Genomic DNA, 23978 nt, shown 5'->3' with positions numbered 1-23978 from the left:
CCATCTCCCCTGGCGGGGAGGCTATCTGCGAGAGGGGAGAGAAGGAAACCAGGGCAGCCCAGCAGAGACAAGTGGCCGGGGAGGGACAGAAGCCTGGCGGGTAAAGCCTGACCTCGGCTTCCTCCCGCAGCTCTTCCTGCAGGTCTGTGCGCCCCTCCCCACCTCCCTCAGCAGCCTTTCCTGCCAGGGAGCTGATACCTGTTTTGTTGTTGGTTTTCACTTAAACTAGTGTGAGGTGTGTTTCTATCACAACCAAGTGAGTCCCAGCCCACGTGGGGGTCAGGCCTGCACAACCTAGATGCTTGCCACACCTTCCATTTCATCCTGTACCATCTCCCTCATGGCAGCTTCCTGCAGTCCCTGAGTCAGCTGTTCCCTCTGCCTCCAGGCCCACTCTCCCAGTCTCTTGGCAATTCCTGTGTGTCCTTCCAGAGCCAGCTCTGGCCTCTACCACCATGATCCCATCCTTCTTCGGTGTGACCATCTCACATGGCTTCCACCACCCGCAGCATTTCCCACGGCCAGTACGGCGATTACTGCCGACCTGTGGGTCTCCCCGCCGAGACTGCCTGCTCCCCGAGAACTGGGGGCATCCTGTTCTCCTCTCCCTGGTGCCTCGTACGCCGCCTGCCCCAGAACAGTCTTGTGGGACTGAGCCCTTAACCTGTGGGGTCAGACGCCATCTCCACGTAGATAGTGTCAGAATTGAGTTGAATTGTGGGACACCCAGCTGGAGTTGCACAATTGCTTGCTGTGGGGAACACACATACACAGGCGCACACACACACACACAGTGACCAGAAGTGCCAGTAGTAGTCAGTGTGTTGTGTGTAGTATAAAGAAAACCCACAGAGTATTCCTGTACACTTGCTATTACAAATAAAGCCATGACGGTCATCTGTGTACACACACCGTGCCCACCTTTTTGACATTCCCTCAGGGTGGACTTCCAGAAGTGGGATCACCAGACCCAAAGGTGTGCGTGAGTGTTGAAGGTTCCTGATGTCTGCAGAAATTCTGCCAAGCTGAACTCCCACCATCAGGACATCCTACCCTCCTCAACACTGAGCACGAGTTTTACACATCTTTGCATACTTAGTGCCTATCTTTGTTTTAACCTGCTTATTTTTGAGTAAGATTGTACTTTTTTTTTACCTCATGGTCACTTGGTGTGATGAATGTTGTCAAAACCCAGAGAATACCAAAACAATGTATACCAATTTGTGATCCTCCCAGCCAGTGGGGGAGGGGGCTTTTCCGGTGCCAGCTGTTGGGGTAGGCCTGCCTGTCTTCAGTCAAGAGAAAAGTCGAGGGAAAAGTCTTCGTGTTCAAACACAAACAAAACAAACCACGTTTTATACAAACACAACAAACACGTTTATGGAAAGCCTGAAGCCTGGCCTGTCCTGGCCTAAAACCCTCTTCTGGAGAGTAGTGACCCCTAGCGGGATGGAGACAGTGAGGGGCAGGAGGGGGGCTTCTAGGTGCAGGTGGTGGTTCCGTTGACTAGGGAACTGGTCACAGGGAGGGGGTACAGCTGCAAATTCATCAAGCTAGAAGACCCATGTACTTCTCTGAAGGCAGGTTATGCTTCAGTAATGATGACAACAGAAATCTCCCCAAGACTCCCACTGCCCAGCAGAGGTCTGAACTGAGCAAGGAGAGAAGGACCCTCCCTTGTGACCAGGGCCACGTCCCCCTCTCTCCAGAGTCTGCAGGTGGTGGCTGTCCTGACAGGCCCAGTCATGACAAAAAGTATGTAAAAATCATAATAATTATTAAGATTAGGGTCAGCAGCTAACACTGGGGAGCAGTTCTGCATATGCACCACTTCTGGAACCCTCTGTGGTGAGGACTAGCACTGCCCTGTTTTCCAGATGGAGACACATGTGGTAAAGTAGCTTGCCCCAAATCACACAGCAATTAAGCGATGGGGCCAGGTTTGAATCCAGGCAGCCAACCTCAACCCACAAGTCTCCATGTGGGTTGTGGGCCTGGAATGTCCTTCTGGAGTCTTGCCCACCTGCCTCTGCCACACACACCTGGCCTGGAGCATGCCCCTGCCCCGGCGCTCCTCGCCCTGTGTCTGCCTAGTGCCCGAGCTCAGGCCTCAGCGAAGGCTTCCTCAGGGCATAGGCTTGGTCAGCTCGTCTCTGGATTCCAGGCCCAGCACGGCCGGGCACAGTGCAGTGACTGAGGGAATCCGGGAGTGCCGCATGCATTTCAGGCCCTACCCTCCTCCATCCTGGCTACGACCACCAGAAGCTGACCGAGAAGCTCAAGTCCAGAGCCCGCACGTAATGCCAATACTTAACAGGGATAAACAGGATCTCTCCAGGAGAAAGTACGCAGGACAGGAAGGGGGCCTCGGCAAACTTCGGGAACTTCTCCAAGTCAGGATTCTCCACGTCAACCTGAAAAAAGCACAGGAAGTCACCTGCCTAGTCTCGAGACGGGTAGGGTGGGGGAGAATCTGCAATGTCACACTGGGTCCCTGCATGCCCACCTGGCTTGTGTTATGAAGAAGGTGCGTATCATGCGGATACAAAGCCTCTGACGCCCGTGGGGAATACAGCCGAATATATTTCCTCCCAATCACCTGGGAAGAGAGTGACCCCGTCAGCCAACTGCTGCCCTTACCTCCCCCTGCAACCCTCACTGACTGCAGGTCCCTGAACCCAACACCCTCCCCCTCGCCTCTCCATGCCTTTCCACATGCTGTTCCCTGCTCCCAGTCTGCCCCATCCCCACCACACACGTGCTTCAGAGTGCCAAGCTTGTTCCTCCTCAATAACTTCATTACTGTAGTTAATAATTAAGGACTTGACTGTGGCAACCACTATTTAACTGCTCTGTGTGTATTAACTCCGAGCCTCACAACCACCCTCTGAGGTGGTTTGTCATCACCCCCATTTTACAGATGAAGAAACTGAGGCACAGAGAGGTTAAGCCCACGTTCACAAAGCTGTTAGGTGACAGAGCTGGTGTTCACACCAGGCGGTGCGGCTCCCGAGCCCCAGCTCTCAGCCTCTCTACTGCCTCTGTGGACTGGTCCACTTGGCTGGAAGAATATTGTCATTTGTTGACCCCTCTGCCTATGAAAAATAAGGTGGTTTTACAACAGAAACCCCACCTCTTGCAACACACACATGCTCCTCTGTCTGGGTCTCAAAAAACTGTCTAAGGGCTGAGAAACCTCTCCTTATTTGGAGAGAGGGTTCTGGCAGGCAGAAGCTGGCCTGGTTTTGAGGAATGGCAGGCAGGGGGAGGACAGAGGAGAGGCAGCCGTGAGGGTGCTCTCTCCATCCCAAGATGGTGCTCCAGCCCTGTTCTGCCCGAGTGAGGTGGCCGGGATCCCAGAGGATCCAGGAACGACTCCTGGAAGCAGCCCCGACTAGGGAGAGGGCCCCAGCCCGAGGCCCGGCACCAGTTTTCTGTTTTCATTTTTGTCCACATCCCCGTCAGGGCTTCGTTTCTCTGGTGTTTAAATGTGGATAACGTGGCCAGGCCACGGGCTGGACCAGGAAAAGGGGAAGGCCGACGTTCTGGAGCAACTCCAACCTGGACTAGGAAGTTTTGCTGGGGGTCCTGATGAAGTGGGGAGACAGTTCCTTGGGGACCAAACCAGGCATTAATGGTGATCTCTTCTTCCTCCCCGTCGCCCAGGCAGCAGTAATCAGGGATGCTGATGTCCTGCTTCAGCTCTGGGATCTGTGGGTGTCGGAGCAGACGCGGAAGGTCAAGAGCAGGCCTGTGGGCACCCCAGCCTAGAAGTCAACTGACTATCTGACAGCAACGCCAAATACACACTGTCTTCTTGTGTAATAAAATGACTATATCCACATTTTACTGTATAGGAGTTTAAAAATCAATTAAAAATATATATAATTACTAGGGAAGAGTTATAATTTTATTTTCAGATTTGTTTCCATGCCATATGCATTTTTTGTTTCCATTTTTAAAAACCTGATACCTCTACTTTATACTTATAAATAAACCAGCTTGTAATTTTCTAAAGAGTTAAATATTTTAGAAAATCAAATTAAAGAAAAACAAAAAGAAAATGGGATTGAGCGTTTATCACATCTCTGGAGGGGAAGATTTCCCAAAAGTTACTAAGGGTAAAGAAATCACAATTGGTACATTTTAAATAAATTAGTATAAAGACCAATAAAGTAGGAAACTTACTTGAACTAACTGTGGTAAATGAGGATTAACGTACAAAGTTCATACAAAATAATAAGGAAAACACCAAGATCCCAACACTTAAATTACACAAATAATTAAAGGACAAAAACCAGGCAATACATAAAAATGAATTAGATACACAGAAGGGTTTCAGTCCCATTAGCAAAGACATCCAAATTAAGTGTCATCATTTCCTGCTAATCAAATTAGCAGACTAACAGAACAATAATGCACAGTGGTGGTGAGGCTGTGGTGAAAGGGGCAGCCTCACTCAGGGCTGCTGGAGGCATCAAGGTGTGAAACTACCTAGACAGCAACGGGGCAACGTGTGGAAGTCTTCAACCGTGCTCAGGCTCAGACCCTGTTGGAAGTGAGCTTGTGCTCTGCTCCTGTGTCAGAGCTTTTGGGGCCTCGAGGAGGCTGTGATGTTGGGGCTCACGGACTGACGAGAAAGCAGGCGCCGTGGGCTCACTTGCCCCGGCACCGTCAGGGAACGAGTCTGATAAGGTGTACCTCAAAACAGCCAGCGCTGTGACTCGCTGGTGTTTCCTTATCCCCCACCTCTGTCCCAGTCCACACACCCTCTTTTGGACAGCTAGGCCTTCCGACATCTTGGCCTCTGGGAAAGATATAGGAAACTTATAACCAAGACATGGGTTCTTGGCTTCCCACTTTAAAAAGCTGAGCGTGGGCGTAAAGCCTTTGTTTCCCAAGCTGGCAGAAATGGGCTGGGCAAAGAAACAGCCAATGAGAAAGCAGGCACGGGCCTGAGTTTGTGCTTGGAGATGTGCACAGTGCAGCGAGGGGGAGACCACCTCACTGACATTTCCACTTCAAGTGCAGCCCAACTGATGCTCACAATCAGATCTATTCTTATGGTTCTTAGGGACTAAATTGAAGTTTCCATTTAATTTCCCAAAGCCTCCAAGCCACTTGCCAGCACAGTGGGCAATCCTGAAGGTTGGGGCTGGGTGTGGCTGCGGTGGTCCAGCCTCACCTGGAAAGAATCAGCGTCTCACACTGAAGAACCGCTCACCCTGACTGAAACCATTTCCTGAACCGACCTTCAGAAGGCAGGCCCAGGGCTGAACCCACCAGAGCGGGCCTCCAGCCCCACCCACAGGGCACCTGAACTCACAAGCTCCTGGTTGGACAATCCCTGAATCCAGCAGTATTTTTCAAGCTCGAGAGGTAGGAAAACAGGATTGCCTGCTACTGTACTCAGGTATTTTCAGAGGAAGCACGCCCAGGGCTGATGGGACACTGCAGGTGACCTGCCATTCCTTCAGTAGTAGCTACTCTAAGTTCAGGTTGCTGGTTAAGGAACCAACCAATGATCACTAAGACCAGCTGGAATGCCCTCCTGCAGGGAGCTTGGGCCCCGCCCGATACTGCTGTTCTGTACTTGGAGACCCTGTCTCAGCCTACGGAGAAATGCAGAACTGCTGCTGTGTCCACTGCTTTGGGCTAAAGCAGAGTTCACAATCCGAGGTCCCCTGTCCTGTGGGATCCCTCAAGCTATGTACAAGATCCCACAAGGCCTTTCGGAACCTCCTGCTTCTCCACCACCAGGCTCACTGTCACACCACACGCAGCTCCTGACTGGAATTACACCAGCCCTGTGGAGTGCTGAGAAGCTGACTGGCTCCTCATGAAATCACTGGGATTTCTGTAAGGTGACTGGTTGACTATATGGTGTAATCAGAGCCACTGGCCAAGGATTCAGAGACCCCAAGGTAAGAAATGCTCCCACGACGTGACTGATAATTCAAGGCAGGTCTAGCATGGTGGCCAAAATCTTCTAAAACATAGGGGCCCTGGGAGGAGAGCCACTAAGAGGTTGTTGGGCAAGAGGTTTTGGTTGGGAGCCGCTGAACTTCGTGTAGGCAGAGCAGGCCCCAGAGAGCAGTGCAGAGGCCTGCCAGGCGTCCCCCTCTGCTGGCTGCTTGGGCTGCTCCGACATGCCCCCTGAGGCACTCTCAACCAGAGGTGAAAACATACCTCTAGGGACCAGAGATAAAGACCCAGGTGGCCTTCCAATAGACAAAATGTCTTCCAAGTCTTGGGTCGTCTTAAAAACAATTGTGAACTTTGCCTTCTACTAAAACTGCTTCCTCTTGTTCGAGTAAAATGGAAAACGGCTGCTCCAGGACAGGGAGCCAAGTTTACCTGCCGCTTCAAGGTGGGGAAGCTGTGCCCAGCATGGCTGAGATCAGGGGATAGGCTGGTCTCTTGGAATCACACAGTAGGGGACTGATCAATTAGAATTCCCCTTTTCTTCACTTAGCAAGAGAGGAGGACAGGAGGCAGGATCTACAAGTCCTACTACGGGGAGGCCTGGGGAGGAGACCACAGCCACCAGCCCCATCTTCCCCAGCCCCCTTTAACTTCATGCATGCAGCTCCTGGAAGTTGGTACAGCCCCAACTGGACCTGGGTCCCCCCGTTGGGACAGGCAGTGAGTGAAGCCCCAGCCTCAGCAGTAGAGATGGCAGAGCTGGCAGAGACAGGGCCCAGCCCCCTCGCGGCTGTGGTCCTGACCCGACTCACCCAGGTCTCCGCCGTTCAGGGCACGCACTCTGCCCCTGTCCTGGCCTCCTGCCAAGTGCTGCCCTCCCTGGGCATTCCTGCTGAGCTCCCCGTGGGTGTCCCTGGCCTGGCCAAGACCACACCAGCAAAGTCCCCCTGGACACTCCAGCTCCATCTAACGAGCCGTTTGGGTGCCAAATCTACGAGTCTTCTTTGATTGCTTCCTCTCCCTCAACCTCCACATATCTGCCCGTGTCAGGTGCCAACAGTTCACACTCATCTTAAAACCTCTGCAAGTCCATGTACATCAGCTCTCCCTGGACCTCCTAATGGTCCCCCTGCTTCCACATCTGCCCACTTTCAGTTCATCTCCAGAAAGTGGCCACCACCTTCCTGGCAACACAACCCTCCAATGTTTCCCATCACATTAAGAAAACCGTTCTTCCTCATCTAGCCCCCACCTCCCTCTCAGCCCCATCTGCCACCTCCCACCCCTTCATGCACCCCACACTGAACTGTTCTGCCCCTTGAAGGTGACAGTTCACTTGTGTTGCTCTCCTAGCTGGCACGCCCCTGCTCTCGTCTCCTCTCATGGCTAGCCACTGCTCATACGTCGCCTCCTCAAGGAACCTTCCCTGCCCACTTGATCTAAAGAGCCATCTTGCCCGCCTCAGCCACCTTCTGTAAGGCCGCCTCTTGTATTTTCTTTCAGGCCCTCATCACCGTCTGATGTGTTTGCTTTTCAGGTCCACTGGGGAAGAGGAGCGAGGAGGTCTTCTTTATCCCTGTGCCTAGGGCCGAGCCCAGGGCCTGGTGCCCAGGGGCCTACAAGGAAGCCCATGCGCGGGGGCAGTGTTCCCGCCGTGCACCGTGGTCACAGCCCCAGCCACCCGAGTACAGAGTGAAGAAGCGAGTGGGGCCGGGGGAGGGGTGGATAGAAAGCGACACTGCTCCATTATCTCCCCAGGATGAGCCCTCCCCCCACTGTTCAGCGTCCTAACTAGACGGCCTTGAAAATGCAGAACGCCTCCTGATTCCTGCTACACTTCACTTTGTTCTCTTGCTTTGTTTGCATTTAAAAGTAGCCTATTTTTTCTCATTATGATTACACATACTTATTCCACATGATGTGGAAACTGCAGGAAAAAAGGAGAAATCACTCCCCACCTCACCACCACCACAATCACTGTTAATCTTCTGTGGCATCTCCTCCTGTCCTTTCTCAACAGTGCTAAGATCTTTCTGTACATCGTCACGCTTCCTGATTTCCTCACTTCCCAAAAGCCAGGGAGGCAGTCCACAAGCTGCCACGACCCCTCTGTGAGCTCCGTGTTTGATGGGTGGAGCCCGGGGCCCTGGGTGACAGATGACGCTGATGCAGTGGGTCTGGGTGGGGCCTGGGACTGAGACTGCATTTCTAACAGCTCCCAGTGCCGCCAGTGCTGGTCCAGGGCCACACTCTGATGGGCTCTTCTCAGGGGGCTGATCTGTGAAGGAGAAAGAGCAGGAACAGCACTTCTGCTCCCTGCAGCTTCGTCTCTCCTCCTGCCCCCCTGGGCACTCTCCCTCGCAAGCACCCTCGCGCTCCTGCTGGCTTCTTCCGGGAACACCACCTCTTACTGGGAACGCTCCTGCTCAAAGCCTCCCAGGGCTCCCTGCCGTCTTCCAGATGAATCCGAGTTCTTGGCCTGGCCTTCACAGCTCTCCCTAGTTGGCCCTCGCCTCCTTCTCCTTGCTCCGTTCTTCTGAACAAACCCTCCCAGGCTGCCATGGGGCTCATTCCACTCTGCCCTCTGAGCCTCGGTGCGTGAGGCGCTGCTCACTGGGAGTGTCCTCCTGCCTCCCGCCTCACAGAGGCCCCTCTTCCTCTCAGCAACAGCCTGAGTCCCCCTCCTCTTTCAGTCTTCAACCAGTCTGTCCTGAGGGTCTTCCATCTGGCCAGCCAGGGCTGGGTACCCTGAGAAATTGAAACTGGCCTCTGCCAGAAGTGGATAGGCCCAAGCATGGGGAGACAGCCTCGTAAGTGGACAACTGAGATGTGCTGAGAATGGTACCAGGACCTGCCCAGAGAACTCTGCATCAGGGAAGGCAGGGACTCACTCTGCCACCTTCGCCTGGCTCCCCAGGACCCGTTCATTAGTCCTGACCACACCAGGACCTCTGACTCCATCCCCTGAGGCCACCCTGAGGCCTGTGGCCTCCTCGTCCCCCCGCCCCCAGTCCTGGGACACTGGACTTAGCACGCCCAGCCTCTCAGGCCCGGTGGCCTCGCCCCCCCTCCTGCTGCCCACTGGTGAGGAGGGAACAGGACGACGCACAGAGCGCCTCCCTGCTCACTGCAGGGAGCAGCACCAGTGGTCACGAAACAGGCCGCTCCACCCTTTCCTGCCCTCGGGGGTCAGAGCCCAAGAAGGGATGCGAGAAGGTGAGAGGGTGAAGGACACAGGAGCATGGTCGCAGACTCACCTGGTCAAAGAGCTGGTGCTGAGCAAGGTACCCCGTGTCCTTCGGCTAATGCATGGAGAAAAACCAGAGGCAACACAGAAAGGCCGGTTAGTGGTGGTGGACACCCTCCGGGGGCTGCTATTGCTTAGCTGGCTCTCAGCACCTGGTGTACCCTCGCCCCAGCCCTGGGCTGCCACCCGGGAGGGCCCCCCTTCTGTCCTGCTTGGTTCCCCTCCTTTGACCCAGGGGCTAATGCGATTAGCTCCCTCTTGAGCAGAACTGGCTGACAAGGAGACTAAGGATCTGGTGCTGCCTCTGCCACTGAGGTAGCCCTGAGTGAGTCACCCCGTGCCCCAGGGCTGTTTCCTCAAATGAAAAATGAAGGGGCTACACACTCAGGAGGATTTTTTTTTTAATAAAAATGGCATCATACTATAGGTATTACTTTGAAATTGGCTTTTTTCATTTAATGATATATCACGAATATCTCTTGAGATCAATACATACATATGTGACTCATTCTGATGGAAACATGTTATATAGACAGGATACATCATGATTAATTCAACTATTGCCCTACTGGTAGACATTCAGGTTGTTTTGCCACAGTGTTTCAAAAAACAGCCTAACATTCTGGTCCTTACATCTATCTGCTTCTAAAAGTATAACAATTGAGTCAAGGGGTATATGCACTTTCAAAAGCCTCCGCCAGGTTATTTTCCCAAAAGTCAAGTCATTTATACTCTTACCAGCAATTAATCTGAGTGCTGATTTTCCTACATCTTTGCACTGGAGATTATCATTTTGTGAAAATTTTTGCCAATCAGATGGGTGAAAACACCAGTGCTTTAAAGACTGGGCTCCACAACGCTTGAGGGGTTCTTTGAAGATGGCTGAGGGCCTCTGTAAGGGTCAGAGGGGCGGAGGGCGCGGGCCACCACTCCCCCCAACTCTGCCAGAGCAGAGTCGGCTTCGGTCTAACAGGCTTTGAGGCTAAAACAGTGTTGAAGCAGATGAAGGTTCCTCCCTAGGATTCCTCGACAATCTCTCCGTCTTTCCATCCCTCTCCTTCATTTCCTCTTCTTTCTGACAAATGTTACTGTGAGTTTACAAAATGCCAGACCCTGTGCTACACACTGGGCACAGCCAGATCTGATGTGATCTCCACCCTCACAGATATTCTGGCCCGTAGGTCACTAACTGCTTACGTTAACTGAGCACTGGCCACGCTGTGCTTAGAGCTTGATGTATTTTACTCTCACAATGACACCAGGAAATAGGCGTTAGTAATCTCTAACCAACCCCAACTAACACTAACTAACCAAAAGTCAAGGCACTGAGGATCCGAAAGGCTAAGTAACCAGCCCAGGCAACACAGCCAGGAAGCGACAGTGCTGGATCCAACGCTGCTCCGCTCAATCCAAAGCCCACCTTCCTGCCGACTCTGAGAACAGACCCTGGTTATTCCTCTCTGCTCTGGGAACCAGGCTTCTGCCAGCCGAGGGAGACAGCATGAAGCCTCTCCAGTGGGTTTATTCCCAGAAGCACAGGTGGACATGGCAACGTGGTGCGTCTCTAGTTCACGGCTCCCTTTTCCAGGCCTTCAGGTGACAGTGAACTGAGTGGAAGTGGGGGTAGGGGAGCAGCACAGGAGGAGCAGGAAGGGAAACACGTCTGTGAGCACTGACGAAGGAGGCCACAGCCAGGGGAACTGCAGTGAGTGCCTGTGGAGCAGGCTGGAAATTTAGGAAGGAAAGAGATGCGGGGTGGGGCGCTCCCTCAGGGGTTCACAGTCACAATACAGAGAAGGCGAATGGAAGAAACTGTTAGCCAGCATGGTCACCAACCTGGACCCCTTGACTGCAGCAGATCCACGATTAAATCTGATCAGAACTGTATAGTGGCTGGACCTGGGGCTGCCATGGGGTGTGGGATGTTGGGGAGCGCACGGAAGAACTGCAAACCACTGACGCTAAATTCGCACACCTTGTGAAGGACTCTGCTCTCTGGGCCAGAACAGGTGGCTGGGATCACAGATGCTGGGTGGACATCCCCTGAAGGGTCTCTGCACCCACTTACAGGCTTCCCTTGCCCCCAGCCCACAGGAATGGTTCAGGCACTCTAGGGCAGACAATCTACATTCTCTGTCACCCTGGTCTCAGGAAGAGGAAGCTGCCCACTGTCCCTACTGTTAAGAATCTGAAATGATAAAATGGTGCAGCTGCTTTGGAAACAGTCTGGCAGTTCCTCAAAAGGTTACACAGTTACCATATGACCCAGCAGTTCCACTCCTAGTATATACCTAAGAGAAATGAAAACATATGTCCACACAAAAACTTATAAAGGAATGTTCACAGCAGCATTTTTCACACCAGCCAAAAAGTGGATACAGCCCAAATGGCCATCAACCGATGGATAAAAAAATGTGGTATATCCATTCAATGGAATATTATTCAGCCATAACAAGGAATGAAGTATAGGACTGATAAATGATATGGATGAACATGGATGAACCTTGAAAACATTATGCTAAGTGAAAGAATTCAGACACAGAAGGTCACATTTTGTAGGATTCCATTTATATGAAATGTCCAGAATTGACAAATCCACAGAGACAAAAAGCAAATTAGTGGTTGCCTGGGGACAGGGGGAATGGGGAACGGGAAGTGACTACTAATGAGTACGGGGTTTCTTTGGAAATCATGAAAATGTTCCGGAATTAGATAGTGGTGATGGTTGCACAATCTTCTGAATACACTAAAAAGCCACTGAATTGTATCAAAACAAAAGACCTGAAATGAGTCCCTAATGTCCTGCCTGCCCACCTGCCTGCGTTCCTCACTCTGGTCAGCCCACTGACCAGAGGCTCCTAAAGAATGACTCCTCCAAAACCTCCCACTGCAATGCATCGAGGTTATTTGCCCAAATGTCATGTGTTCTCTCCCGTGTATTAGGGAAAGGAGTCAAATGACATACCTCATTCATGATGTATTTGCTGATGAACTCATTGACCGTCATGAGTGTCTGGGACCATTCCTCGTCTGTGTACCTAGAACCAACTTCCACTGGGACAGTTCGGCAGCCAGCAATTTCTTGGATATACGCCAAACTATTAGAAAAACAGGTATCGTCACCATCATCATTTTTGCTAAGACTTGTTGGGCACTTTGCTAAATGTGCTTTGCGCTGGTCTCCTTTCATCTTCACAACCTCACGAGGTGGAGACTACTGTTCTCCCCCACTTCCCTGTCGAAGAAACTCAGGCACAGAGAGGTGAGGTTACTTGCCCACCTGGCGCTGTGTAGCTTTGCAGAGAGACCCAATAAATTTGCTTTGCCAAAGTTCTTACTGGGTGGCTCTAGTTCCCTGCTTGCCAACTTCTCTCTTTGCTCACCTTGTCACTAAGCTGAAAAACCTTCTTGGAGGAAATGGCGGACAGCACAGCAGGTAGTGAAGTGCCCGGGTTCTGAACTCCAGTGGCCAGGCACTGACTCCAGGCCCTGCCTGTTACAGACCAGGGGACCTTTAGCAAGTTACTTAACCTCTCCGAGCCCTTGTTCCCCATTTGGGAAATGGGGCTGATGACAGCTCCTGTCTCATGGGAACCAGGGAGGGGGGAGAGAGAGAGAGAGAAAACATGGCAAGTGCCTTTCCTGGTGTCTGGTATGTAGTAAACATGTAATATGCCTGATACATAGTAAAACACACAATGAAGACTTGCTGGGGCGATGGCTCTTGCAGTTGGAATTCCTCCTCACACAAGTCTTAGTGGGAACCACTCTCTCCATGAAACTACCACCACAAGACAAGCTGACTCGATCAAGCTTCCTTAGATACACCTTCTCGTGTCCAAAATTATGCACAGCTGTGCCATTACAGCCACTGTCCAGCTGCCTGATCTGATCTCTCCACCATGAATCTGAGGAAGGACTGGAGGAAGACGTGAGGAGGGAGCAAACACAAGAGCCCAGGGAGCCCCACGGAGAGGGCGAGGCAGCTGTGTCTTGGGTTCTTATTTCTACTGTTAAGCCTCAGGGCCGCTGAGAAAGTCCACAGAATTCCTAAGATCTTGCAAAACTGCATAATAGACTTAACATTACACTGACACTTAAGCAATCATTAAAAAATTGCTTAGGGCAAGCAAGCTATAGAAGGTGAGAATCTTAGACCCTTTGCCATAAATTCAGAGTACAGTAGTTTTAATTCTTGTTTAACCCCTGGCAATCCATCCCAGGGGCTGGTAGTGAAGAGTCTGTGAGGCTGCGTTTACCTGGGGATGATGGGGGAGGAATTCAGGGAGTCTTTGAGGATGCTGAAGTGGGAAGAGGAACCTCATTGCCCTCAGCAGCCACCCACCTCCACTTCTTCATGCACGGCCAATGGTTGGCCACACCTTCCAAGATCACAGGCCTCTCTGGAACCAAAAAGTGCTTCCTGAAATACTGGAGGGACGGACAGTGAAGCCGGGGGACTGCTCTTTCTGACTTCATATCTGGAATCCAAACATGGTCATTCCTTGATTTCTGTTTAAAATCAAAACAAAACAAAATGGTAACAACTACAGAAAGTCAAAATTTGAGGCATTCTGCTAGGAATTTGCATCAATGGTAGGGCAGCTTAGGTGTCATTAATAACAATAATAGTAGTTAATATTTGTCATCATTATTACTGCTGCTACTACTACCATTTACTCCTCATGATATTGTTTTTTTCTTTATCAGTTCATTTAAAATGTTTGTTCAATTATAAAAGTAATATATTGCTTTCACAGAAATTCTGCAATAGAGGAAAACTTACTATCCCAAACTCCACCATCTAAGGTCTAAGTATTCTTTCTCACTACTGTGTGTTTCTTTCCCATCTTTCACACATACATAGCTCTGATCCACTGGTAGTAATATTCATGATGAATAAGCAACTCTGCCTCGTCTATCCAATAATTTACCTAAAGCAGTTTCCCTCTTCCTTGCAATGTCTTATGACTGTTTGCATCATAAATGACTTGACCATCTCCCACCTGAGTGACCTGAACAAGTTTCTATCTCTGAGCCTGTTTCCTCATTGTTAAACTACTGGGAGACAAGATGTCATTTGTGAAGTAGCAGGACTCCTGCCTGGCACATGTCAGCTCCCTCTGCTCCCCATTGCTGGACCCCGACCAGTCCTCAACCTTTGCAGCAGTGGTGGCAGCAGCAGCCAACATGCTTCCCTGCAGGCAATGCGCCAGACCTTTACTTTCACAAACTCCCTCATCCAAGGGGCCTTCCCTGACCACCCTACACGAAGCTGCCTCTCCTCGGTTTTCTCACCACCCAAGAGAAGACACTCTTTTAGAGCTTCACTAGAATGTAAGCTCCAGGACAGGGTCCAGGCCCTCTGTACATCTGGGCACCGCCGGTGCTCAGTGAAGCTGCAAGCTGCAAGCAAAGCCCCTCTTACAGGCAAGGGAAGAGAGTGGGAATGGAGTGGGCACAGAGGGGCCAACACACTTGCCCGACTCACAGGCAGTGGGTGGCAGTGCAGGAACATGAACCCAGGCAGGCTGACTCCAGAGCCCGAGCTCTTACCCCGAGCTACACACACTGCCCACCACCACCCACACCATGAGCACCACCATGGGCATGAAGCCACCTCCATATTCCCTTGGGACAGATTTCACATGGGAAAGGGCAGTGCAACCCCTGGGTCGAAGGGGACAGGTATTTGTCCCTTGATCTGCATGTCTACCCTGCCCTCTAAGAGGTCAACCAACACACCATGCCCTTGGCCCCATGGCACCCTTGGAAAAACTGGGTATTGTATAAAACCTCGTTTGATAATTTCATAGCAAAAAATGTCTGCTTCACTGATTTTGCAATTTTTTTAAACCAGAAGTGAGGCTGAACATTTTCCTGCATGTTTAATTGATCCATTTCCTCGTCGTGAACACTGGCCCAGAGGCATTCTAAGTGAGGTCTGCGCGTCCGTCAGCTCTGGGATTTGAAGCCTTCTCGGTGTCACCCTCAGTGTCTGAAGGGTATTCTTTGGCACGTGCACTTAAGTACCAGTAAGGACACATGCGAGGATCTAAAGGGTGGACAGACCAGCCCAGTGAACAGAAGAGAGCTAGTTGTAGTATCTCATTTGAACTCAGCAGCACAGAGACAGGCAGCCAGAAAAGTGGGTGATACTTCAACCAGCTGACCAAGAAAAAGCTGAAAGAGGCGCGCTACAGCTGCAGCAGCTCTCACCCACACAATCTCTTTGAGCTGCTTCTCTCAGGAACCACAAAGCTTCCACCCTCCCTCTCTCCTGAAAGGGCACTGCTTTTGCAGAAACTGGAAAAAAAAAAATCGAGAAAAGAGACTGAGCTGTTCCACTTCCAAATCAATGGAGATGCTACTTTCAGCCAGAGAGGCTGGCATGCCACAAGGCCTCACCTCAGGAGAGAGCTGACTCCTTACTTCTAGAAAAACAGGCCCGTTAGATTATGTCAGGTGTGGTCAGTAACAATCCTACCCAGATACCTTTGTGCTAGGCTGCTTCTGGGTCGGGCCTTGGGCAGGCCGTTTTCTAGAGAGAAGGTGAGTCTGGAGGATGGCAGCGACTTTAATGAGGATGTCCCCAAGGATGGCTGCCCCCATCAGCAGGCCCATGTCACAGACTTTCAGGGCTGTGGCCACAGTGGTAGCGTCCCCAGATGCCTCGCACAGACACACAGCTTTCAGAAGGCAGCCAAAGGAATAAACCCGCCGCCAGTCTTTGTCCACGTCCCGCCATGCCCCTGTGTTGAGCTTCTCCCAGGAGTAGTCAATGACCGCCTCGCTGATCTGCAGACACTCGCTCCTTCTGTCCCCATAGAAGAGGTCGGTGGCTTGCTGCAGGAGCATCACTACGCTCCTCTCCACTTTCTCACCGAGGTCCAACTTCAGTTCTTCTTTAGTGGGGGGCAGGAGTGCCCTGAGGGCCTCCCACAGAGCACCTGTTCCCACCAGGGGGTCTCGGTGGATCTCTTCTGCCATCAGGCCCACCGTGAGCTCAGTCTGACAGGTGCTGGTGGGGGAAGAAATAAAAGTTATAGCAAAACACCACGTTGTACACCTAAATATATATAATTGTAGATTTTTATAAGATAAAACTGGGGGAGAAAAGCTAGATCTGTGATGACATCCAGTGGCCAGCGAAAACCACTGAGATTTAAAACATATATAAAGTATTTTCCTAAAAAAAAAAAAAAGAGTGAGACCATGCACAGACTTGGACCCCTCTAAGTTCCCACAGCTCCCTATAGGTGTCCTTTGTAATGCACATCTCATCTGTAACGATTCTTCAACCACGGTCTTCTCTACTAGGCATAAACTCTGCAGGGGCCCCCACCTGTCTGAGGTCACCACTGTATCTTCAGGGCCTGGCACAAGAAGACTCTACTGCCCCTTGGCTTGTATGCATTGATGAAGCAAATGGCCAACTTGGCCCACACGGCAAAGAACTGAGGATGGCTTAGAGCCAACAGTAAGCCAAAAACTAAGGCCCTCAGTCAAACAGCCCTCCAGGAACTGAATTCTCCCAACAGCCACAGGAATTTAGACCCTTGTCCAGTTGAGCCCTCAGATGAGAACTTGGTCCTGACTGATACCATAATTGGAGCCTTGTGAGAGATCCTGATGCAAAGGACCCAGCTAAGCCACACCAAGACTCTTGACCCACAGAAACTGAAATAATAAATGTGTGTTGTTTTAAGCCACTAAGTTTATGGTGATTTGTTATGCAGTAATAGATAAGATAACTAATAAACACCCCTATCCAGATTTCCTGGACACCTTGGGACTCAACTATAACTCACACAAAAGAACACGAGAAAGCATGGCTTCCTTTAGCTCCAACGTGTATGAAGAAGTCAGCAGTAGATAGGAAAGCAAAGACATATTAAGAACGCCAGAAATAAGTCTCTGAAAGTAGGCTAAACAACCTCATCCCTATCTCTGGGCTCCATTTTAGCTCCTTTTCCCCCCAGCTCAGGAATAACAATAACAGCAGTCAGAATACTGGAAGTATTACATGGATTACCTCATTTAATCCTCACAATGACCCTAGGAAGCTGATAATATACTTACAAAGTGTTTACTGTAAGCCAGGAATGCTCTAAGCACTTTATGCATCACTCAATTCTTACAGAAACTCTAAAAGTATTATCATCTCCATTTTACAGATAAGGAAGCTAAAGTAGAGAAGTTACATGATTTGCCCAAAGCAATTCAGCTAGTAAGAGGTGGAGCAGAGATTTAAAACTCAGGTAGTCAGGCCCTCAAATCCATTTTATAGATGAAGGAACTGAGCCACAAGATCTTGAGCTAGCATGTGATGAAGCTGGAAATTTAGGTTGTTTCTCAGAAAACTCGGAGGAAGGAATTATTGTTTCCATTCTACGGATGAGAAAACCCTATCACTTCACATAAGGAAAGGACATATCTTTCCCATTTGTCACTATTTTTGAAGTACCTCTTTCCAGGCCTGTCCTAAAGTAACAGCAATAATTTAGAGCTGCTGTCTGTTCTACAATCTATACCATGGTTTCCCAACCATTCCTCTCCGTTTAATTTTTTTCGTTCCTCACGATATTGTGAAATGGATAAAGATGTATGTGATCTTTTTCCCTACAACCTCACCCTCTTTTGCTGATGAAGAAACTAGTTGGACCATTGTATCCTAGCTTAGTCTTTGGTTCACTATGGATATCCTTCCTAGCTGGCTCAGTGAACGATGGGACTCAGAGGGCCTGAGTGTCCTGGCCCTAGCCTGCCAGGATGATTTCTATCTCGAGCCTCCTAATGTCTTGTGTTGGCCTCATTAACAGCCTTCTTGGAGAGCTTCACAGCCCAACCTTCCAGCTTGGCCTTATCCGCTAGACACACACAAAATAGCATGTGTACCCATCAACCGGCCTCCCTGGGTGGCTACACGGCTCGTCCTCTCAGAGCGTCTCACATGTCTTATAAAGCAACATCGAAAAGTTTCATCTTGAGCATCCAAAAGACCTCAGAGGCCTCATATCCCAGCTTCTCACCAAGGTCTATAAAAAGGCCTCCCAGAAGACCACTTATTTGCCTTGCTATAAAAATGGCTTCCACAGGGGCCTTATGTGCCAGCTTTGTAAATTGGTCTCTTAGTGGCCTTATAAAATAGCTTTTCAGAGGGTTTTAAATGGGCTATAAACTATAAAAGTTTCCAGAGATGCAGATTATGGACTTTGTAACTGGCATCCCAGGGTCACCCTACAAAATAGCCCCTCATAGAGCTCACAAAGGCCTTAGAAAGCCAGCCTCTAAGGTGGCCTCATGTGCTGCTCCGTAACCTGGGTTTCCCAAGTGGCTTCATATGCTGCTTCACAAAACGGCCTCCCAAGGTGGTCTCATGTTTGGTCTTCATAAACCAGCCTCCTAAGGCAGCCTATGTGCTGCTTTGCAAACTGTCCTTGGAGAGGGCCTCATGCAGATGGCCATGTGAGATAGCTTTCTGGGAAAGAGGGCCTCAAGTTGGCTGTACAAAACAGTCTTCTCTTGGCCACATAAAACAGCCTTAGTTAGTTGGTTACTTACTTATTTATTTAGAGGAAGATCAGCCCTGAGCTACCATCTTGTTGCCAATCCTCCTCTTTCTGCTGACAAAGATTGGCCCTAGGCTAACATCCGTGCCCATCTCCCTCTCCTATATATGGGATGCTGCCACAGCATGGCTTGCTAAGTGGTGCATAGGTCTGCTCCCAGGATCCGAACCTGGGAACCCTGGGCTGTCAAAGCAAAGTGTACGAACTTAACCGCTATGCCACCAGGCCAGCCCCCCTTAGTAATTTATTTTTAATCTAGAGTTCCTCAGTGAATGGCCTTACAAAAACACCTTCAGAGTTACTTCTGTTGACACTGTATGACATAGTCTTCCAGAGGTGGGAGCTTCAGGATAGCTGAGTTCATTTTCAAAAGGGTTTTTGAGATTGCGTCTATATTAGCCACTTCAAATGGCCTCTCAAAGGACCTCATGATTGAATCTCAAAACACTAGCCTCCCAGAGGGTCTTATGTTGGCAGCATGAAGCAACTTTACCTGGTGAGGTGGCATGCTGGCCATTATCCATCTGAGTAACCTTACAGCCTGGTTCCACAGGCTTCCCAGAACCTTTACTTATTTGGCCTTTTCAATAGTTCCCATATCAAACAGCCTTTGGGGGAGGCGCCATACCCTACTATATGAAACAGTCTTCCAAAGTAGCCTTATGACCTGTTTCAAAAGCAGGCTCCCTTACAACATTGAATATTGGGCCCTTGTCTGAGTGGAAGGTGAATCTGAGACTTTGTCCGAGATTTACAAACCAATGTTCCATGCTTTCTTTATAGGGCCAGAACAGCGTTGTTTGTTCTATCAACCAACCCTCCAGAGAGCAGCTTCACGTTAGCTCCTTTTAGCCATGTGAAATGGCCTTAGAGAGAGGGCCTTCCCTGGGCCGGGTGAAACACCTTCTCGTTGGCTGTACGAAACAATCTTCCAGAGAAGCTGGCCTCACGTGGGCTGTAAGCAGCCGCCTTCACACAGCCTACCATTCGATAGGGACTTCCAGTGAAGGTCAGGAAAAGGCTACATGCAACTGCCTGTCTAAACGGCCTCACGTCCTGGCTTTACACATCAGCCTTCAGGCATTCCCCACGTAGTGGTCCCATAAAAAGGCTTCTTGATAATCGTCTCCAATTGCCTCCTTTTCCAGAGGAAGGCATCAGACCCAGTAGCCTTGTGGCCTGGCTTCCCAGAGGTCCTCAGTGAACTGCCTTTTATAAAAGGTTGTACTAAACAAACAGGCTTTCAGAGGAAGGAGTCAAGGATAGTGTGTGAAACAGCCTCTCAGAGGGGTGCTGTAGCCTGGTCTTTACACCGGCCTACCAGAACCCCATACCAAAGGGCATGAGCAGGCTGTGTAAGCAGCCCTCGGGTGGTCAGGCACGGGTGGGTTAACTACAGAGTTTATGATACAAACTAGGATGCTACAGAGAGGCTATGTTTTTTTTGTTTGGTAAAGTATACATTTATTTTTCTTTTTTAAGTTTCTTTATTCTCATCATTTTCTCCAACGTTTATGTGTTTCATTGTTTGGAACTCTCACTTCTGCACAAACCGAATACTGGGAGTGCTGTTAGCAGCCTTCAGGGCTAACATATATATAATATTTCATAACATAATATTTAACATTTATGACTGGACAAGACACAAACTGGGGTTATTCCACGCAAACAGAGACCTGTGGTCACCGTAATCATAGGCCATGTGGAAAAGCCTGAGTGGCCTTCTGTCCTCACTTTAAAGTCCATCTCCTAGAGCTCGACCAGGCACGGGCCCTAAAGACCTCTTGCTGGTCACAGGCTTTTTCCTGAAGGGAGTGAGGGTGGAGGTGCTGCGTCCCGGCTTTGTAAGCGGACCTTCTCGAGTGCCACAGCTAGTGACCTCACGACACGGGACCACTCCCGGGGAAGGTCAGGTCGGGGCGGCATGAAGTAGCTTTTGCCAGGGCACTCTCTTGGCTGCTCACATCAAGGCCCGTCTGCTGGCCTAGGAAGTGATCTTCCTGGAAAGCGGGTCAGTCAGAGGTCGCAGCAGCCAACCTCTCGGAGCGGCTCTTGTCTCGGCTCATAAACCGGCCAACGTGAACCTTCTAAAAGGCTTCCTGTTGGCGACATTAAACACAGAGGAGCGAAGCACAGGCTGGAGGAGACAGCGGGATGGACTCGGGTCCTGACCCGATAAGTCACCCTCCAGAGGGAGCACGTTGTGTAAGCTGGCCCGCGGGTGGCCGTCAGGAGACGGTCTGACATAAAACCGTCCAGGACGCACCCATCACCCCCGAATTCCCTTCAACCGTCCTTAGAAACCTACAGCACCTCCCAGAGCAGCCGTTAAACCGGCTGGGCCAAGCGGCTTCTGGGAGCCTCACCGCGACCCCCAGAGCGCCCCGCCGGTCGCCAGAACGCCTTCCACAGGGGGCTTCCACGGCGTATCCCCCTTCTCCGGCTTTCTGGGAACAGGCTGCCCGGACAAGCCTGTATTCTGTATTGTAGCAGTAGTCCACAAAAACAAGATCTTTCCAGAGAGCTCTGTGCAACTTTCCAGAGTTCTGGACACTTCCCGGGAAGCTTTCCTCGCGGGCGCACGGGCACCCTGCGCTTTCTAAGGGCCAGTGTGGGTTCGCTACCTCGGCTGGCGGTCACCCTGCTGAGCGCGGACTTACCTGGCCGGACCCCGAGCGGCAGAGACCCTGAGGGGCTACCGCGGTGCGGTGCTCAGAGGGAACTCCTATCCACTCAGAACTCTTCCTGCAGGCGGCCACGCACAGGCCCCGCTGGCCCCTCAGGGCCGGCGGCCCGGCGGGCTCTGCGGACCCACACCAACGCTCCACCCCGAGGCCTCACACCCTTTCCCTCCCCGGGGCTTCATTTCTCGCGGCCCACATTCGGGACCCGATGGCTCAAGAGTCTCCCGCCGGCCTAGCTCCAGGGCGATAACAAAAGCCAATTGGCCGGGGAGCGACAGCCGGCAGCTACCAGCCACTTCATTCACCGGGGGCGGCGGCGGGGGAAGCTGCGCAGGCGCACTAGAATTGCACCAAGTCGACACCAAGAACTGCGCAGGCGCGCCACAGCCTGGCCTCACGCATGCGCAACACAAATTACTGAGCAAGACGCACGCGCGGAGCTACTCCTATCCCTGGCTGCGCAGGAGAGTTGAGAGCGGCTACAGGGCGATTTCAGAGCGCATGCGCTGGCTCCGTTCTCCCTCCCCACCACCCCTCAGTTTTGCTTCTTTGAAGAGCCGCCCCGGGGCTTTCCAAGGCGCACGCGCGAGGCTGTCCTTTCTTCCCTCGCGCCTTAACACGACGCCTGCGCTGTCCTGCCTGCCGCTTCTAAGGGGCCAGAAGGCGTGCCCCCTTGAGTTGCTCGAGCTAACCTGTCACGTGTGGGCGGTGTCGAGCCGCCCGGGGAATGGCGACGACTTGTTCCTTTTTGGTCGAACACTCCAGCTTTCTCCTTCTCCGAGTGACAGTCAGAGGCCTGCACGAGGAGTCTCGATCACTCACGGCTCGTCCGATCACGACGGAGGGCCTGGAGGAGCGCCGAGTGATCGATGCCGCGCCCCGCCCCGCCCATCTGAAAGGCCGGAGGGAGGAGGCGACGTGCGAGCGCTGAGCTTTTTACGTTTTTTGTGTTTCGGCGTGGGTAACGATCCCTTCTGCAGCGATAACTTCGTGTGCTGGGGGGCTGCGCATCCACTGTTTCATCTAATCCTTCCAACTAAGATTATTAGTGTGCCTATTTTACAGAGGCGTAAACTGAGGCTCAGTGAAATAAAGAGGGCAAATGCTCGTACTGCTGGAAGTCACAGATTCTGAACTTGCGCTCCGAAATGCTGCATCCACGGCCTGTGGGAGTGAGAAGGCACTGGGTTTCCAGGCGGAGGCCAGAGCCCCGCTCCTGCCACCGCTACCCAGATGCTTAGTTTTGAGCAAACCCCCTATGGCCTCAAGGACGCAGGGCTTTTGAAGCGTCGAACAGAGGCAGTTCTGCTCATACTGGGTTTGGAGTCTGGGTAGCAAAGGGAAGGGATTCCTCTACTGGTATTAAAGAAAAAATTATTCAGAACACTTGTTAGAGGCGGAAAGGCAGACTTTATTCAGAGGGCTGCTGCAGTGGGGGTTTGTGATAGGGGAGAGAAATGGGGCACAACTCCGGATACAACAAGGACAAGTAACGATTTCTGTAGCCAAGGAGCAGGGTGGGGGTCAGCGGATGGACGAGTATTAAGAGGAAACATCAGGGGTAAGGGGAATTCTGCTCAACCGACTTCACAGGACTTTTGCTGAAAGCAGGCCAGGGGGATAATATATCAAAGGGGAAGGATAGGGAATTTGATCAGATATCAAGGGTGGGGGATTTTTGCTAAACTGACCCAGCGGGATTCTTGCTAAAACTAGTCTAAACAGGCCAAGGACAGAGCCCAAGGGCAAGGCCTAGTCAGAAAGAGGACTCAGAATAGCCTGACTAGAGTAGGTCGAGAAGAGGGTCTAGATCCCTGGTCACCAGGGATGTGTCAGCCATGGTCTGGGCTCCTTAGACTCCTCAGTCTTATTTAATTCTCTCAACAACCGGGTGAGGTGGAGATGATTATGTCTTATTTACAGACAAGGAGACTGTCTGCCTAGCACATCAAGGTGCTAGGCTAGTACCAGAGAAAACATGCTAGATAAACTCAACCCCTGCCCTCAAGGATCTCGCAGGTAAATGAGATTAGCAAATATTTTTTGAGCATTTACTACACACCTGGCACTTTCAGAGCACTTGAAAAATATTATCATAGATAATCATAGATATCTATTGTGATTATCATCCTCAGTTGAGTGGTGACAATGTTGAGTTTTACCAGTGAAGGTTAATGGAACTCCCCTCACCCTTTTGTGTTGTAGAAATCAGCTTCCTGCAAAGAGACACCCTTTCCCATGTGACTTAGATAAGATTCACGTGTGTCCCCCTTGTTACCTATGACAAGGCCAGCCACAGACCCTAAATTCCCATTGTTTGCCTCATAAGTAATTAGCTGAACTGCTTGTCCCCGCTGATCACTTGTAGCAAAATTAACCAAACTTTGGTTAAATTCTCTCCTTCCTCCAGGCCTCTAAACTTTGGCCCACCCTCAGCCTGAGCCAGCTGACAACCCCTCCTGAGCATAGGCTGGCCTCGGGGTAAGACATTCTCTGACCTACTGTCCCATGATACCACCCTTTCATCCCACTTTCCAGTTATTTCTAGCC

The 23978-nt window shown here is 51.0% G+C and overlaps 1 protein-coding gene across 7 annotated transcripts; it reads right to left on the bottom strand.

The window, feature by feature from the left end:
- Positions 1-1321: 1321 nt before the first annotated feature.
- KDM8 (lysine demethylase 8 (putative)) lies at positions 1322-22249 on the bottom strand. Of its 7 annotated transcripts, none has more exons than XM_087417169.1 (8): positions 22121-22249; positions 15668-16193; positions 13518-13684; positions 12138-12270; positions 9183-9227; positions 3562-3711; positions 2507-2599; positions 1322-2414 (listed from the first exon to the last, which is right to left on the bottom strand). In XM_087417169.1, exons 2-8 carry the CDS (start codon positions 16160-16162, stop codon positions 2250-2252), a joined length of 1248 nt encoding a protein of 415 aa, XP_087273295.1. In that variant the 5' UTR covers positions 16163-16193; positions 22121-22249; the 3' UTR covers positions 1322-2249. The 7 variants fall into 7 exon arrangements, with proteins under 7 accessions (XP_087273295.1, XP_004439409.2, XP_087273297.1 ...); XM_004439352.3 differs by lacking the exon at positions 22121-22249 and adding an exon at positions 21405-21729; XM_087417171.1 differs by lacking the exons at positions 2507-2599; positions 22121-22249 and adding an exon at positions 21405-21729.
- Between the last annotated feature and the right edge of the window lie 1729 nt (positions 22250-23978).

The sequence above is a fragment of the Ceratotherium simum genome, chromosome 26 (assembly GCF_057802395.1).
Source record: "Ceratotherium simum simum isolate JZ-2026a chromosome 26, ASM5780239v1, whole genome shotgun sequence".
In the NCBI taxonomy this organism is placed as follows: Eukaryota; Metazoa; Chordata; class Mammalia; order Perissodactyla; family Rhinocerotidae; genus Ceratotherium; species Ceratotherium simum.
This window is presented reverse-complemented; position numbering and strand designations above follow the sequence as displayed.

Coding starts and splice junctions, on each gene's coding strand:
- KDM8 (XM_087417169.1), bottom strand. CDS start 16,162: ATGGCAGAAGAGATCCACCGAGACCCCCTGGTGGGAACAGGTGCTCTG. Junction 12,271..13,517: donor CCGTGCATGAAGAAGTGGAG/GTGGGTGGCTGC, acceptor TTTTTCTAATAG/TTTGGCGTATATCCAAGAAA. Junction 9,228..12,137: donor GCAAATACATCATGAATGAG/GTATGTCATTTG, acceptor TCCATGCATTAG/CCGAAGGACACGGGGTACCT.